The following is a 17,520-nucleotide window of genomic DNA, read 5'->3' on the forward strand; positions in this document are numbered from 1 at the left end:
TCACGCTGAGTATCACCATAGTTACCAGAAGAAGCACTTACCCCCTCGCTCATTCACGCGCAGCGCGCGCCCGCTCCTCAAATATAATAAACCTCAGGCGCGGGACAGCCTGGCCAGATATCTGATCGGCGTGCCAAAGGGTCACAGCTGGGATATGCTTCCAGCCATTACGGATGACAGAAGGTTACAGACAACCCTCTACTTTAGCAGTTCTTTAGATTTCAACACATCATTTGTCATCACAAAGGCTCGCTGGGTTTTAATAAAATGACACAGTTAAATGAACACCTTACCTGAATTTGATTAAAACAACTCAATCTCGACAGCTTGTCACCAGACTACATGTCTTCGATCTGATAAGAGGGTTTGTTGGTCATTCTGTTGCAAAATTAACACATTCAGTCATTTAAAATCAAAGCTTTAGCTGTAAATACGGCAGAGGCTGTTCTTTCAACTCAAACATGAATGGCACAGATATTAAAGAATATCTTGAGAAATGTAAAAGCATCAAACAAGACAGGGCGCACAAACATTCTGCGTCATAAAATGTCACAAGTCAGTCATATCTTGAGAGAAACCTGCATGTTTTTTTTTTATATGCAGCATTCTCGACAAAAGAAAGCGGTCCTATTGGCAAAAAGTATCTTCTACATCTGCCTCAGATTTGCCACGTCTCTCCACACATAAAGCCGGTCTATGCATTCTGGAAGCAAAGCGAAATGGCTCGCTGTTGAGATTTTCGCAGCAACGTGAAATTGTGTGGGCTCACGCTTTGTGTGTAGGCCACGGTCGACGCAATGTCACCTTGACGAGAATCTGGAGTAGCACGAGAGGCGGTCTACATCTGTCTCGGTGTGGACAGGACGAGGGTGTGCGCGCCAGCGTGTGTGAGAGTGTGTGTATGTGAGTGTGTGTGTGTGTCTGACAGTGCAGCTTGTGTGTATGTCCGTGGTGTAGCCTACCCAGCAGAAGACGAAGAATACGGAGGATCCTAGCATTGAGGGGACCCACACAGATCAGAGGATGGCTGAATCTTTCACAGGTAACATGTTTTGTTTGTTTATAAGCATACAGTGACTGCAATATTTTAACTTGGTTTAGTCCAGAAGTCAATTATTCTATTTTACTGTATGATAAGATAGTGTATAGTCTATTTATAAAAGTAAATTAGATTAACCTACAGTCAGTCACACTTCATGTCTGGCTACCAGGGTGCAGAATAGAGTCAAACAGGCAGCCTTACCCCAAGGTAGGTTAAATAGCAGCCACATTGTCTAAAAATAACCTAGACATGGGAGTAATATTGGGCTAGCAACGTTGTGCTTATGCTTTGACCTCGTCTGTCATATTTATAAAAAAAAACTTTCTTGGGGTATCAGTGTCCGGAATGACAGCTCATATTTTGACACCCCCAAAATCCAATCTCCGTTTCCAAACGATGCTGGCGCTCGACGCTCGACCCCACCACCTCCACCTCTTCTATCATCATGTGATATTCTAAAGTGTACACTCCGCTAGCTGAAGAAAACAGCTTCGTCCAATCGCATTTGGCCCCAGAAGACGGCTACAATGCGATTGGGCGAGGCTGGTTTCCTTCGGTCAGAGGAGTGTACTTCGGAGTGCGGGTGGGAGGGGCTTGTGCTCTACATCTGACAGCGATGAACTGGGATCTGTATGACGTCACTGGTCCCCTGTGCTCCGACAGTCAGTAAGCACAGGGATGCTCTGAACGTAAGACTGCAGCATCTTCTACAACGAGGCCACAAAAATTGTATCTCCTTCTAGATTCTTACCCTGCATTTCTCCCTCCCGGACCTTCCTGACGAAACCACCCCCTTGTCCAAGAAAATCGAACTGCACGGCAGCTCTTCATGCACGAACCGAGGACCTGCTTGAACACAATATTTTTTGTTTTGCCACCTTCCTTTTCCCTTTATTTATTTAGATTGTTTGCCATGACCATTTGTGTGTTTTGAATTCCTTGTTTTGCTGTCAGCGTCTATGAGGAGAACGTCATCGCACCGTAGGGAGGAATAACAACCGTGCAACGCATTTGAAAAGAAGGAACAATTGTGAACGACACCTTACATATCCGGGGAGCTGAAGAGAACGCATCGGTTCATTGGATTTGTATTGATGTGACGTTTCTCTGCACTATCGCTTTTCTCGAGAGGTTGGGACAAACAGACACAGATTTCGCCGTTGCTTATCCTCTTCGCGCCGCCTGAAAAAGGGAGGATAACAAACGCATCCGGAGGTCCTCGAACGGAAGAAAGCGCATTCGTTGAATATTTAGAAAATAGCCTACATATCGGCAAAATACTTTAATAGTCATTGCCACTAGCTTTGCTACGTTGCGTAAACGGATAGACTAAAATCGGTTTCATCCACATAGTATGAAAATGATGGCCGGCGGGGCAGTGCAGCAAAACGGGATTTTTTCCAATCCTCACCATCACAATCAGCAGCCACACATGGAGTCGGATCCCCCCGATTCTCGCAAGAGACCTCTGGAGACGCCGACCGAAGCCAGCAGCACCAAACGCACAAACACTGGAGGTAAGGAGAAGATGCGGAGCGGCGGTGTGATTTTGTGTTCGTGTAGATCAAGTCGAATGAGGTGACAGCGTGTAGGGTGTAAAACATCGGGAACAGCGAGCAGGTTGATATTTGAAATACGATTAAACATTAAGATGACGAGACTCATATGCAGATTAGAGAGTAAGACAATGTTTAGGCCTATCACACAATCAGCCAGTGCAGGCTTTCAGTAAATAGGCTACTGAAAACACTACGTGTTTGAAATCAGTGCTGGTAAAGAAACACAATAGCGCGTCAGTTACGACCCCGACCGCTCAGGAAGAAAGGAGGCAACGCGTGCGAGGTTTCCTAAACGCGCCTTAACGCTAGTTTTTAAAATAGTCTACACACACGTCCATTTTGATTAAACAGAAACGGTTCTTGGGAAATCACAGTGAATTAAGTAGTTTTATCGAGACAAACAACATATTTTGCGAATCCGGTCTCCTGTACGTGAGGACAGATGACCTTGCTTGATAGCCTCTCACGCCTCTTTGTGTAAAACTGCTTTAAAAGAATAAATAGGCTACGCAGCGTTAGAAACATGTTTTGAATCCCTGTCGGCATGTAAGCTCACTGTTCTGAAAACGTTATAGGGCCAGTATGATAGCCTATCACAGAATGTTTTGAGACCGGCTGTCCTGGATTAAAATAGGGTAGTCATTAACCCATTTCCTAATACACTGAAAATTCTAAGACAACCATATCATGTATACCGTGTTTTCTTATATCATTTTGAGGCGATTTAATTAACTCAGATTCTGCATAAATATGTGAGTGCCAAGGCTGTGTCTTTTCCTATAACATGACTATGGAACAAAAATGTGAATACATTGATCAGTCCTTCTTTGAAGTGTATGGCCATGCATTGATTTCTGTGAGACACACAGACTTGTTGCCGCACAGGAGTGATCGTCTTGGGCCTCTATTGTGGTGTAGAAAATTAAGTGATGCATCCTTGCGCATTCACTTTTAAAGAGAATCAATAAACAGAGCACTGGCTGAAATATCTAAAAACCCAGGCTTCACCCCTGGGAGCCATTACATAGATGGACACATGTGTGCACTAACACATCTGTCGCCCTCCAAATGTATTGGAAGAAAAAATTGCAGGCTGTTTCCTCACCTTAAAATATAACATCATGCTGTGTTTTGGGAATTCATCAAACAGTGGCTGAGTAAAAAATAGCAGTTATAAAATAGCTATCTTATTTATTTGGAATTATCCATCAGCAAAATGAAGGGTGTGCCATAATGTTGCTTAAAAAGTTGTTGCAAAGCCTATGCAGTAAGCATTTGGTTTTTTAATTTACAACGCCATAAACCGAAACCTAATGTCACAGTCAATTATCCATGAATGAAGTTCTAGAGGTTGTCACATCTCCTGCCTGGTCCAGTGTTTTCAGTGTACAAAACCTCCCGCCGTGGTTTTGTTTAGCACCCGTAAAGCTGTGCAATTACATTGTATTTAATCCAATCAGGACATTATATTTGGCAGATTACTGAATACCTGTTTTTAACTTCAGAGGGTTTTTAAAATTGTCCATTTATATGTCTAATCCATGACAATACTCTTCAGTTTATATTTAGTAGCTGTGATATTTTCTGCACTTATTATTTAGAGAAGGAGAGTGAATCATTGGGAGGATAAACAAATTCAAGTATTTAGACGGGGGAATATCAAGTGAAGTATAGTGTAGCGTTTCAGTGAATTTGCGTGTGTTCTGGTCGTCATTGTTTACCAACAAATGTACCAAAACACTAGCCTTATATTTGCATTCAGAGGTAGGAAACATTGGAACGTGTCTCTGTGTTAACCATATGGGACAGATAGGATGGCTCAGACAAGGGAAGGGGGGTTAAGTGTGTATCTGAATGCGAATCAGGTATGTGAAGGTAATGTTCCCGCAGCATAGCAGAAAGGTACATAGTACTGACCCACTTTTGTTAAAATGGGACAGGTGGGGGTGGAGTGGAGTGGGTTATAAGCCTGGGCTTTGATAGACAGGTTGGAATTATGTTTTTGAACTCCAAAAAAAAAGTACTGAGATGCCAGTGTTTTGATCTGAGGTTGGAATTTTTTTTTTATCAGATCATCAACTGTAAGAAGAACACCTCTTCCAGTGGCTTTATTGAGAAATCTTCCCGCGTCTTCCTTCAGTTGTCATATATATTCGAAGACACTCTCACGACTTAGGCCCAAAACAGGTTACCTAAATATTTACGTGCTGAAGATGTTTAGGTCATATAGTGAACCTTTACATATTTCATTCTGAAATCATGGTACTGGAATAATATATTGGTGGTTTAGACTGCCAGACAATGTCCACATTTGAATTAGTAGTTCATGAATGGTCTTTCATAGTTTCAAAGTTTGATATGTCTACTTATGTTGTGTTAGTCATTTTGTGCATGTGCACGTGTGTGTTTGTGTTTTTTTGTGTGTCTGTTCTTGTGTGTGAGTATTTTCTGTGTGTTTGTGTGTGTATGAGCAACTTGCCTTCCATGAAAATAGGTTCTCGGCCCTTCTCCCATTTCCAATCTTCAAACGCAGACGAAACGCCACAGTATACGTTCCCCCTGACCCGCCTAATAAGATAGAACGGGCAATTAAGTAAATGGACCAACTGGCACCAGACTGCTGTTGGATGTAGCTGGTGCAGCAGTGTATCCGGATGCCCTTGCCAAGTAACGTGAGGGGACTGTAAATATGAATTTATCCTGGGGAGGACCAGGAGGAAGCAGACAAGTTAGTCGTGGGGGGTGGGTGGGGGGTTGGTGAGAGTAGGTGTCGTGAGGGTTGTTGAGGCCAGACATAGTGCTGACACAGGGTGTGTGTGTGTTTGTGTGTGTGTGTGTGCTGTGCCTCCGTCTTAACTGGCGTAGGCTGTGTGGCGGCTCGTCACGGGACCCTTTCATGTTATTGATCGCGGCAGTGCTGATTTGCGCTGCGTTCCTTCTTCCCTCCCCCTGGAGCATGCTGCCACTCAGCCGTACCCTGAGCAGCTTGCCTCCAAACTGATCGATTGATGTTGAAGGAAATGCCTCACTGTTGCAACATGCTTACGCTGAGGCCGGAGCGGGGTCTATATATAAACACAAGCCTTACCCAGAAGGCTTTTCATTTGAGCTGATAGCACAGAGGATGGATAGCTGCACCTCTCCCCTCTTTGTGTCATCAGCGCACCGTCCATTATTAGTGTCGCAGTTCGTCTGCCAATAGCGTTTTCAACAACACTGGGCCCCTGCACCGTGTTTGCTGCCATTTTTTGCAAATGCGAATGTTGTCCTCAAAGAAATTAGTGAGCCATCTTTCTTTCTCGGTCCTGTCTCTTCCTCCACGTCCTGGCCTCATCATGGCTGTTCATAGGCCAGTCACGCCCCTCCTTGCGTCCTTGTTCCACCCCCGGCCTGATCTTCTTGTCGATATCTCGCACTGTCGCTGACCGCCCTAGCAACCGTTGCCGCTGAGTCTGCCGATCGATGCCGTAGAATTACTTAAACGTAAAGGGGGCGCTACTTCTCTCAGTCTTTTCTTTCTTCCTTTTTTTAAGCACTGCGTCAAAAGGAGGAGGAAGAAAAAAGATCTCATTGTGGAGGGCGGTGGGAGGGTTCTGGGGGTGCGTGACGCTTTATGAACAGCGCCACGCCATTGGTGGAGCCAGGTGCCTTTCTTTGGGCGCTCTGCAGCAGACGGACTGCTCGATGAATATGGATGCGAGAGATGAAAAGAGCGTCGTGAGGGGTGGGGGGGGGGGGGGGGGGGTTTAGCCGCTCTCCCGAATTGTCATGGCAATGGAACAATGTGGTAGTCTTGACACCCTGCGACACAGACATTGGGGGGGAAAAGGAACTGCCAGTCAGGCTGGACCGGAGCATTTCTGAAATTGTTGCAGTCAATTTTGGTCAGGCACTGCACTAGTCACCCTTTAACTACTTGGTGGACCCATACAAACAGAAAAACAGGCGCCACTAAAAATCCCTGCATCAAACAGCTGTCATCTCATTAGATAAAGTAGTGGAATCAGTCAAAATCCTGTATGTGAAAGTGCTCTCCCAATAATTAACTCTTTTTTTTTTCTCGACCTCATGATTTATAACCTTGCGAACATCATGCAATTTAGTTTCACCCAAGACTTCATATTAACGAAACAAGTAGCACCCAGGCCCCCAGCTCCTCAGGTCAGCCCGGCCATGTGTCATGTAGGAGACCAGATCTATGGGAAGCCCCCCTGCCTGGAGCAGTAGCAAGGCCCCGTATCCTTCCTCGACTGATACCAGATTTGGGGATTTGGCGCATAGATCAGTTGCTGAGTGTGGCCTGTTCTGGGGCTTCAGATCTCAAGGGAGACCATAGCAACAGCTTGCTTTATTTACAATTCTCAGTTTATTATGTCCAATGCCTGTGCATTATTCATTGTAACATACACAACACTCCACATGAGCATACACCATCAAACCACATCCACACAGACTGCGAAGAGGTTACAAAAGCAACGCCTCACAAAAAACATTGGACCCAGCTTAGAGTTTGTGGGATGGGTATATGTGGTGGATATGCTGTCTGTTGTTTGATTGTGTTGGTTGTAACAACAAGTGGTGGGGTAAGGGGTATTTCTCCTCCTGTCGCAGTTTCTCTCTCTCTTTCTCTCTCTCTCTGTCTGTCTCTCTCTGTCTGTCTCTCTCACTCACGCAGACACACGCACACTCGTGTACAAAAGAGAATCCTCCGATTCCTTTCAGGAGCTTTGTGCTGACAAGCGACAGGAAATCGCCCAGTTCCTGGCTCCACGGTGATGCCATTTCCTCGTTCGTTCAGACAATATTCGGAGAACACGAGATTTGAAGCTACGCAGCTTGCTAAGAAGTAAAACTTAATTATCACAGATTCACAAAACCTTGAAATAGTTCTGTAAAAGCTAAAGCTATAAAAAAAAGAAAAAAATGTATTTTAACTTTACCTATATATAAACCAGAAATAGTAAAGGATTGTAAAAGAGATGCACTGCAGTAAATACCATGTATATTATTGTATGGCTTTATGTCTACCCCCACATACAGCAAGGTGCCTGATAATTAAAGGCAATGAGTTTGTATTTTTTATTTTTGTTTGTGACTTAGAAATACTGGATGAGAAAGTAAGCTTCACTTACTTACACTTCACAAGTAATAAAATATAGGCCTAAAACACATAACATCCCAAAATTCATTTTATCAGCGAGACATGAACAAGGCTTCTTCAATTTCTATGTGTCACAACCTCTCAGTGTAACGCGCACGGATTACCGATGATGCAATATTTTTAAACACATCCAATAAATGTCATCATCATCTTTGATAACGGAAAACAGGCCCCTGGATTTATGTCTGTCTAAATTCTTTGAGGCCATTTCTGAATTGCTTCGTATGAAATCATGATCCTATAACGTGTTACGCATGTGATTTAAACCTCAAACTGTGATGAATTTACACACACACGTTTTATCAGATCCCATTGCATGGATGTCATTTTGAAGGATGGCATGCACTATCCAGTGAGCGAGTGTGAGAGACAGATAAAGAAACGAGTGCGGTTTTATTTATTCACTCCAAACATTATTCATGAATGCTCCGCCATGGTAATCGAGGGTGGTTAAAATTAGTCCCGTCCGACTTAAAATGAGGGCACTCCTTGCTCTGTCAGAATCTGGGTCATTGAAGGAGATATTTGGTCATACTGCCTCTCATGATCAAGGTTGGGTTACCTACTGTCTTCAGAGAAACACGAGGAGCTTGAGGTTTGACAAAAGAAAATGTATTTTTTTTGATAATTGTCTTACAAACATGATTTAATGGGGGGGTCTCGTGTGGACATTCCCACATGCAAACAGTTGAGAATATTACTGTTGATCATTTTTGTCCTCCTCTTTTAGGTAGTGTGAGTGGACCATATTCCCAACTGTGTCAAAACGTCTCTTTCTCAGAGGACCGCTGCGATAACGTGCCTCTCACATGCTCCCCAACAGGCTGGCTTGGTGTGTATAATGAGATTAGCTCAAGAAGACGGCTTTATTAAAAGACTATCAAACCTCTTCCTTCTGATAATCCCTTTGACTGCCTCCCTCAAACCCTTACCTTCTAAAAAAAAATGCTCAGATGTTTGAGACCCACTGTCATGCTCGGAGGATAACCGAGCATTCTTCAAATTGAACCATAACTGCATGAAGTCGACCTGCTCACACTGCCACTCACTGCTTGCCTTCTGGAAGCTTCCCCCCCCCCCCTAAATGTGAAACTACAAATGTAGCCCGCTCCAACCTGATTTTAATTTGCCGGCGATAATTTCCACCGGCCCCTAATTGTTTTCTCAGGTCGTTAATGTGAAGCCCCCAAACTGCCAACTGACAGAAAGTGTTGCAGTTTCTCCCCAATTTGAATTCTCTTTCAAATAAGCCGTGACAGCGATTGAAAAAAAAGTCACACCGCAGCCTATAAAAGATCAACTCTAAATCTGCCGTCTAGAGGGAGCTAACCAGGATTAATTGTGTTGGAATATTAGTAGAGTACCCTTGTGGGTTGAAAAAAGATAGATACAATGTCGTTTTAAAGTCACGCGGGGGAAGAGGCCATGGTGCAGTGACTTTGCTGACCTGGTTATCCAGTTGGCAGGTAGTGATTTGCAGTGGTCATAAAGGGCTCTTTTCTTTTCCGGGAGAGGGTGCTTTCATTGTTTCTGCTTTGATTCCCGCTTCCCTCCGTGATTGAACACACTGCCCTCCGCGGACCCTCACGTCCATCATGAGGGCTGTGGCCGGGGCAGTGGAACTGTTGGGGTTTTGCAGTCATGCCCTTTGGGGTTATGGCGGGGCTCCCGCTGTTGGGAAAGCCTGTGTGTGGTGTGCTGTGGTGTGGCGTACATGCACAACGCAGTTTCCAGATATAACCTATAATCAGTGGTGTTCTGTTGTTCTTCTTGATGTAATAGTATGGTTTGAGGCATGGTTAGATTAATCTCCCTTAGGGAGGGGAAGTGTAACTCTGCACTAAACTAGAAAAAAAAAAGAATCAAGTATTTTTGTCACATCTGTTAATCACTCAGTGACATGATGTGTTTATTTACAATAAATCATTAACAGAGATGTAACAACTGCTTTGATAGATTAGTGAATATGTAGGTGTATGGATGAATGAATAGCTGAATAGTTAGATAAAAGTGCTAATGAGCTAATGAAGTGGAGGGAGAGCTGCCGTTAATATTCACCCCTTTCTTTCTCTGTCTCTTCCTCTTTGCCTTTTCAGAGGAGGGTGAGTACTTCCTGAAGGTGTTGATCCCGAGCTACGCAGCTGGCTCCATCATTGGCAAAGGAGGCCAGACCATTGTCCAGCTCCAGAAGGAAACTGGCGCCACCATCAAATTGTCAAAATCCAAAGATTTCTACCCAGGTGAGTCAATGTAAAAATCCACACGCGCTCTGGTCCTCCCTATCCGACCCGAGAGGATCAGGATGTCGTACGTGTATAAAATACTGGAGGAAGTACTGCACTACCGTTTCCACCGCATCCTGCGTTGCTGGGTTACTTGATGCTGCTTATCGCTATGGATACTGTTCAGTTCTCTAATCATCTTAAGCCTGTAGTTCATTTAACGGCCATGGAATGATCAGAAATAATGACCAGAACACGTAATCTAGGGATCCTCTGACCGATTTACTTCCTTGTCTGTGTTTATCATAGCATAAGGCAGTGCATCTGTTATATGCCATCCCATGTCTTTTTGTTACTCTCTAAGAGAACAAAAATGAAAGAAAAAGAAAACGTGTATTTGTGCACGCGTGTCCTTCGACACCTCTCAATTCAGACGAATGTAAATGCAGTTTCTCTCTCTCACACTCTGGCTGTCAAAAGAGAAAAGTACCCTCCTTTTCCCAGAAGAAGCCATTTGTCTTCTCCTCAATGGGAATCATATGAGGAGGACGTCACCTTTGGGCATCAGGCCATAACACATGGCCTTTATCACTAGCTCTAGTTACATGCTAGGACAGGGACGACCCTGCGATGCGCTTCGCCGGCTGCAGTGGGTCGATGGCCCAGTGTGCTGCCTCTCCGCAGGTTCACTCTGTGTTTACGTTGGCCTTGCACGGCTCCAGAGAGAACTCGCCCATCCAGAATAGAGATGTTTTTCCTCCTCTTCTACTCCACTTCTTTTTTCTCCTGGTCTAGTCTTATTTCTCCCCCCTCCTGCTGTGAGTTTCCTGCGTGACTCGCTCCGTTTGAAAAGGAAACCAGGGAGCGAGCAAACGAGAGAGAGAGTGAGGGAGAGACAGAGGGAGAGGGAGAGGGAGGGAGAGAGAGAGAGAGAGAGAGAAAGAGAGAGAGAGGGAAGGGGAGTTTTTTTATAGGGTGTCGGAGAGGAAGTGAGGGCGAGCACTGGGCCCAGGGTGCACTTTAAAAGAGCATTGTTTCTGTGTCTGACTCCCCTCTGCTCTCCTCCGCCGCTGAGCAGGCCATCAGGCCACCTCTGTCCCAGGGCCTCCTGGGAGCTGCGGAGGAGGTGAGCAGAGCGGTGCGGTGCGGTGCGGTGCGGTGCGGTGCGGTGCGGTGCGGTGGAGATACCTGGGCCAAGGGTGGCGGGTGGCAGATGCAAAGCACTTCCCTTTCGCGGCACACTAACACTGTGATGATAGGGCCTTGGGACAGGGACAGAGGAAAGGGATGATTATGGAGACAAGACACAGAGAGAGGGAGAGAGAGAGAGAGAGAGAGAGAGAGAGAGAGAGAGAGAGGGAGAGAGAGAGAGAGATAAAATATTACAGTATTGTTCACAAATGCTTACACAGGTTTTACACACAGTTCACAGAATTGCACGCACAAATGCAAAATACCACAAATCTCTTGAAAAATTAAACACTGCATTCAAAACTGAACAATTCCTTTTAAAAACTTTCATGTCAAATAGTAAGCACAACTATTTATATGGTTAGTCTTTTATAATAATATAAATCTGATAAAACAGTGGTACAGTGTACGTCATAGAACAATTTGACAAATTTGGTTACAATACATAGAATAAATAAATACACAAATAAAGTATTTTCACAATTTGTTTTCCAGTTTTTCAGTGCTGGAATGTACAAAATACAAAATAGTTAGCTTAAAAAAGGTCATTAGAGCAAACCGAAATATATTTAGTCAAGCTATTCAGGGTGCAGAGCGTAGCAACTGTAACAAAGGCCTTTACAGTAGAGTGCATTACTAAAACAGTATTTCACCATGGAAACACAACATACACAATATTTTATAATGGCTATGTAAGAAGTATAAGAAAAAAATCATCATTGACCCTATGTACGTGTTGCATAGAAAGAGACTGTGAGACCGCCTCCCATTTGGGTCTTGTTACAGCACATCAAAAGCGTGTCCTCCTGTTGAAGAGGTAGACAAGTGTTCAATGAGAAGAAAGTGAACTATGTTGCATAAAATGTTTTATGACAGTGGAAACGGAGTGAAAGGCTGGGAATTAGCTTATAGTTCTGCAGATGTGGTGTAGGGCTCTGATGTTTGAGTGACAGGTTTCAGAAGTTGTGTGACACGTAAAAATGTGTGTGTGTAAGCTGTTGTAAAAATCTGTAAAAAAGAGGGAGGAATAAAGAGGTGGGTATGAGGCTCTTTCCCCCTTCCCCCCCTTTCCCCCTCTCTTTCTTTCTCTCTATCTTTCTTTCTCTCTATCTTTCTCATAGCAAAAACAGATAGGGCATTTTCAGGAGGACCTGTGGTGTGCACGCGTGCACGTGTGTGTTTGTGTGTGTGTGTGTGTGTGTGTGTGTGTGTGTGTGTGTGTGTGTCTGAAAGAGAATGCGTGTGTGTCTGTATGTAAGAGAGAGAGAGGATGTGTGTGTGTGTGTGTGAAAGAAAGTGAGTGTGTGTGAAAGAGAGAGTGAGAGAGTGTGTGTGTGTGTGTGTGTGTGTGTGTGTGTCTGTGTGTGTGTGTGTGTGTGTGTGTGTGTGAGGGTGCAGTGAAGTGGACGATCAGAGTGGTGGTGGAGGGGATGTGGGGCCCTTCCTCCGCCATGAACAGGGCATCTGTATGCTAATGAGTAACCGGCCTGCTGCCTTTTTTCCCTGGGCAGCGAATGAAAGCGTCCACCTGCTGTGTGGCTCTCCATGTGCTGGCCTGTGGTGCTGGCTCTCTGAGACGGCCACTGTGGTGCTGGTGATGGTGCTGGTGATGGAGATGATGGTGTCGATGCTGGGGTAGCCAGTCTCTAAATTAGGGTGACAGACGTGAAAGCCTTGCATACCTTAGACAGGACAAGTCACTGCAGCTGATGTTGCTGCTGCTGCTGCTGCTGACAGAGATGGACGGAGAAGGAGAAGCCATCAACACAATACATCCCCAGTGTTAGTGCCGCAGCGGCATTTAATTCACAGGCAATTAGCTGGCCGCAGCACTACTGGCCGAGAAAGGCCCCAATTCATTACCGCTGCAGTGGGAGATTTATCGGCTGCGCCTTCACCCAAATATAGGCTCCTTCTGCATTAACCGGAAAATGACAGCCATATTTCACCGTGACCTTGCGCTCGGCCAGTAGAAGAGAGAGAGAGAGAGCGTGCACTGCCTCCATTTTGCAGTCTGAGAAAGAAAGAAAAAAAAGTGTTCTCAATGATAAACGACGAAAAAAAGGGAAAAGAGGGGGATTGTTGATGTGACATGGCGGCCTGAGCAATATTGGTTGCAGTTCCCTGAATATGAGAGTGAAGGAGTCGCTCAGCGGGACCTGGAGATTGGGCTTTGAAATGTTCATGCATCAAGTCTGTGACTGCAGCCAATTGCCAAAGGAGAGAGCCAAGTTTGTAACACTGTAAACAGTATGCAAAGAGCAGTGTAAACGATGAGATGTTTTAAAGTCTTTGAACCCAAAATAGGCTACGTTTCCTTGGCCGTTACTTCCCAGTGGTCGCAGAAGCAAATGAAATGTGATACTCGCAGAGCTGTCAGAATTGGTCCAAATCAGAGAGAGGTCACTTAGTGTCATCGTGAGATTCTAGAAAGGCAGTCGCAGCAGGAACTGGATGAATACAATACTAACGGGATAGCTTTGAGGGATGGCATTTTCACGCCAGTATATTTTGCAGAGAAAAATATGAAAACAGAATCCACAAGCCTGCCTGTGCAGAAGGATGATGTCAAGAGAAGTGTGTGTGTGTGTGTCTGTGTGTGTGTCTGTGTGTGTGTGTGTGTGTGTGTGTGTGTGTGTGTGTGTGTGTGTGTGTGTGTCGCTATGAGCACAGAGGTCCAGAGAGGGCATGTGTTTCTTTTTTCTGTTTGGAGTGATGCAAGTTAGTGAGCTCAGAGAAAACGCAAACTTGGCCTGTCTGTGTGAGAAGAGAGAAACAGAGAGAGAGAGACAGAGACGGAAAGAAAGAAATGAAGTATGTGTGAGAGAGGGGAAAGAAAGAGCAAGATGAAGAGAAAGAAAGAAAGAGTGTATTTTTGTGTGTGTGAGAGACACAGAGAGAGTGAGTGGACACTGACTTTAGCGTGTCCTCACCACTGATCTTGCCTCGTAGCCTGCCTGTCTGTGTGAGAAAAGCGTGGCACAATATTAAAGCTTTGTCTTAATCCCACACCATGATTGCGGTTTTCAGTATTTAATACCCCACCAAACCCGGCCTCCTCCCTCTCCCCCCCCCCCCCCCCCCCCCCCCCCCCCCCCCCACGCATTATCGACATTACTGATTTCTCCCTTCTAATCTGCTTAGCTGAGGCCTAAGCTTTTCTAACTGAAATATGAATCGCTGCTATATTACATATCTAACTGGCAGCCTGCAATTAGTTTCCTGTTTGTTTGCTTTCCAACCGTTTCACATGTTTTTTTTTTTGGTTGTTTTTTTATTTCAATTTTTTTGTAGAGCTATGAGTTCCTGGGCTCATGGTTCAATCAATGTATTGTGTTTTGTGGGTTGCTGTGGTTGTTTTGGGTTGAGAGTTTTGTTTCTCTGTCTTTTGCGGTGAAGGTTGCGTACAAGGCACTTTAACCATTGGGAGTAATGGGCGGGGTAGCATTGGGTTTCAATTTAACAGTTCATTGAGCCAGTCTAGGGCTCCAACTCTGAGGAGCAACATATTTTGAGCATTTGACAGGGTGGACACAGAAATGAAATCAAATTTGAGAACTGAACTCCAAACCAGAAATGCAGTGAGGGCTTGATTAGCTTTGGTCAGGTTAGACCTTTGTTGATTCCTTCTCGAGTAAATCGCCGTAATTTGAACCGTTGCTTTAGAAGCAGCCAGTACAAGCATTATGGACCACGAAAGCAGAACAGCAGAGCGACGCACAATTAATAACACACATTTCATGTATGTTATTGATTTACAAACACATGATATTTAGACATTCCACGAGTGGGTATAACCTCCATCCCAGATGCCAGCTTACATGCCCATGACACTAACCAGCTATCTGGGACCCCTGCAGGCAGTACAGACCCCACAGGAAGTGCCTGTGCCTCGGGCAGGGCCTCTTCAGGTCACCGCTGCTGTGGAAGATAGCGCACCAGAGCAACGTGACCGGGATTAGCGGCTAAGCCCGATTCGGGCATCATGTTACCATAAAAACGCTTTTACCTATAACCCCTGTCGGCAAGGCCGCAAAACCCAAATATATGGCACCTTAAAGCATGGGTCACGGGTAGCAACTCGTGAAGGGGTATGAGGTCCAGAGGGCCGGGACGGGTAACAACAAACATATGGTTTGGGGCGATCAAATTGGGCGATGATTGCCGGATAATTAATCAAAGGCTTGCATCAAGCTGTGCATCAGGAATGGCGGCAGTAAATACAGAATGAAATCACCCCAGTAAAATACATTACTGAAGTGCTTTGGGAGGATAAGTGGAAACGTAGCAAAGTGCGTTGGGAGCCACTGCAGTAATTTATCATGATAGCATCACAGGCTGTTGTGAGGAACCACACAGGCTCCACTTCTAAGAATACACAAAGAGAGAGAGAGAGAGGGGTGAGAGAGAGAGGGGGAGAGAGAGAGAGAGGGAGAGACGACCCACACACATACACAAAGACAGAGTCAGACAGAGAGACACAGTGCGAGAGTGAGGGAGAAAGATGGCAGAGATAGAAAGGGAAAACAAGAAACAGAGAGACACAGACAGAGAGAAAGAGAGACAGATGTCAACACACAGAGACGGAGAGAGAAGGAGAGAGAGAGAGAGAGAGAGACAACTGCAGAAATAATAAGACAGACAGCAACAGAGACAGAGAGAACGGAGCTTAAATTGGCCTATAGATAGCTGTGCGCTATGCTAGCATTAATTCCCATGGTGTGGGTGCAGGAGGCCCAGCCTGTGACATACATCAGCTGGACTGGTGGCCTGACCCTAGGGGATCAGTGGCTGGTGACAGGGTGTCTTGAGGGGGGACCAGCACCCTGTAATCCCTGTGGCTGTTTTGTTTGCTTTTCCACATGTGACGTCACACACACACACACAAACACACATACAAGTACACGTACGTACACGTACACGTACGCACACATTCACACACACGCGCGTGCGTGCACGCACACACACACACGCCGTACATGGCTGTGGGCTGAGTAATGCCCTAGTGCCAGTCTGTGCCTGAGTGCTGCTCAGTCACCCGACCTCTTTCACACACACACACACACACACACACACACACACACACACTCATAAACAGAGAAACATGCCTTTACACCCTCATTATCAAAGGGGATAGCTGTGACGTGGAGACTAATGAGACGGTGACTCATCAGTCACAATGACTGAGGTGAAAAACTTCTGGCTAACTTTATTAGCGTCGTCAAAAAGCCTAAATAAATAGCAACACTAAGCACAGTCTAACAGTAATCTTTGACATATATATACGTCTTACAATGAAACCCTCCTTCTTTCTCAGTATGTTCAGCTGTCGTAACTTAGTAATATGGACTTCCTCTGACTACTGATTAGCCCTTAAGCTACTACACCGAATACATCTGTCAGTAGTTGTGTATTGTTGTGGTTACCTACATTACATCACTTTTCATCGCATCAATAGCCACAGCTATTGAGTTGTGTTGCTGTTATTACTAGAAATACCACTATTACCCTGTAGTACTACAGCTATGAATTGGGTGACCTCTGCGGTAGTCTCTAATAATAGTTGTAAAAAATAGCGGCGGCGTTTTTTAATGCTCTGAGAAAGCTGCCCAGTCACGCTGCTCCTGCTGCTGATCCCCGCTGTCTCTCATCTCTGTCCTCTGCCTCTTCATCACACGCTTGCCCTTCCCAGCAGGAGCGAGCCTCAGCAGCGGGCCAGATCAATCAACGTCAGAGCCAGCCACCAGGCATAGCTAATCAATCTCAGAGGGCTGACTGTCCCCACTGAGGATAGCAGAAGAGTCGTAGCACCTGGATCGCCATGTTGTCATTATTCACTCTACCTGCGCACACGCGTGCTCGCGTGTCGCTGCTACCTAGAATTATTTTCTTTCCTTTCTTTCTTTTCTTTCTACCTTTGTTTCATTTCCTCCCCCCCCCTCTCTCTCTTTCTCTCTCTCTCTATCTCTCCATCTCCATCTTTCCTCGCGTCGCTCCCCCTAACACTCTGCCGTCCCAGGGGTGCAGTGCTTTCACAGACGCCATGTGCAGGTTTTCCTTTTTTTTCCCCGCACACTCTGCTTCGGAGATGAAGGATCTCAGTGGGGCTGCCCATAAATAGAAAAGTGCAAATATATCCCAGAGATCAATTCTACGGGGAGGCAGGAGAGAGAATGGGGCGACCGCAACCCAGAATCTACTGCTCTGCTCCACGCGCACACACACGCGTGCACACACACACACACACACCCACACACACACACACGCGTGCACACACACACACACACACACACACACACACACACACACACACACACACACACACACACACACACACACACACAC

General features: G+C 45.4%; 1 protein-coding gene across 3 annotated transcripts in view; it reads left to right on the forward strand.

Moving 5' to 3' along the window:
• The first annotated feature begins 578 nt into the window (after positions 1 to 578).
• Positions 579 to 17,520, forward strand: part of nova2 (NOVA alternative splicing regulator 2) — a 69,269-nt gene continuing 52,327 nt past the window's right edge. The window contains exons 1-2 of one of the 3 annotated variants that reach the window (XM_031573883.2): positions 579 to 1,042; positions 9,859 to 10,002. In XM_031573883.2, coding sequence (XP_031429743.1) covers positions 1,024 to 1,042; positions 9,859 to 10,002 — 163 coding nt within the window. In that variant the 5' untranslated portion in view covers positions 579 to 1,023. Of the gene's footprint in view, positions 1,043 to 1,653; positions 2,560 to 8,179; positions 8,595 to 9,858; positions 10,003 to 17,520 lie in introns of those variants that run through there. The other 2 variants (XM_012838372.3, XM_031573882.2) reach the window with 2 other exon arrangements.

The sequence above is a fragment of the Clupea harengus genome, chromosome 9 (genome assembly GCF_900700415.2).
Source record: "Clupea harengus chromosome 9, Ch_v2.0.2, whole genome shotgun sequence".
Lineage (NCBI taxonomy): Eukaryota > Metazoa > Chordata > Actinopteri > Clupeiformes > Clupeidae > Clupea > Clupea harengus.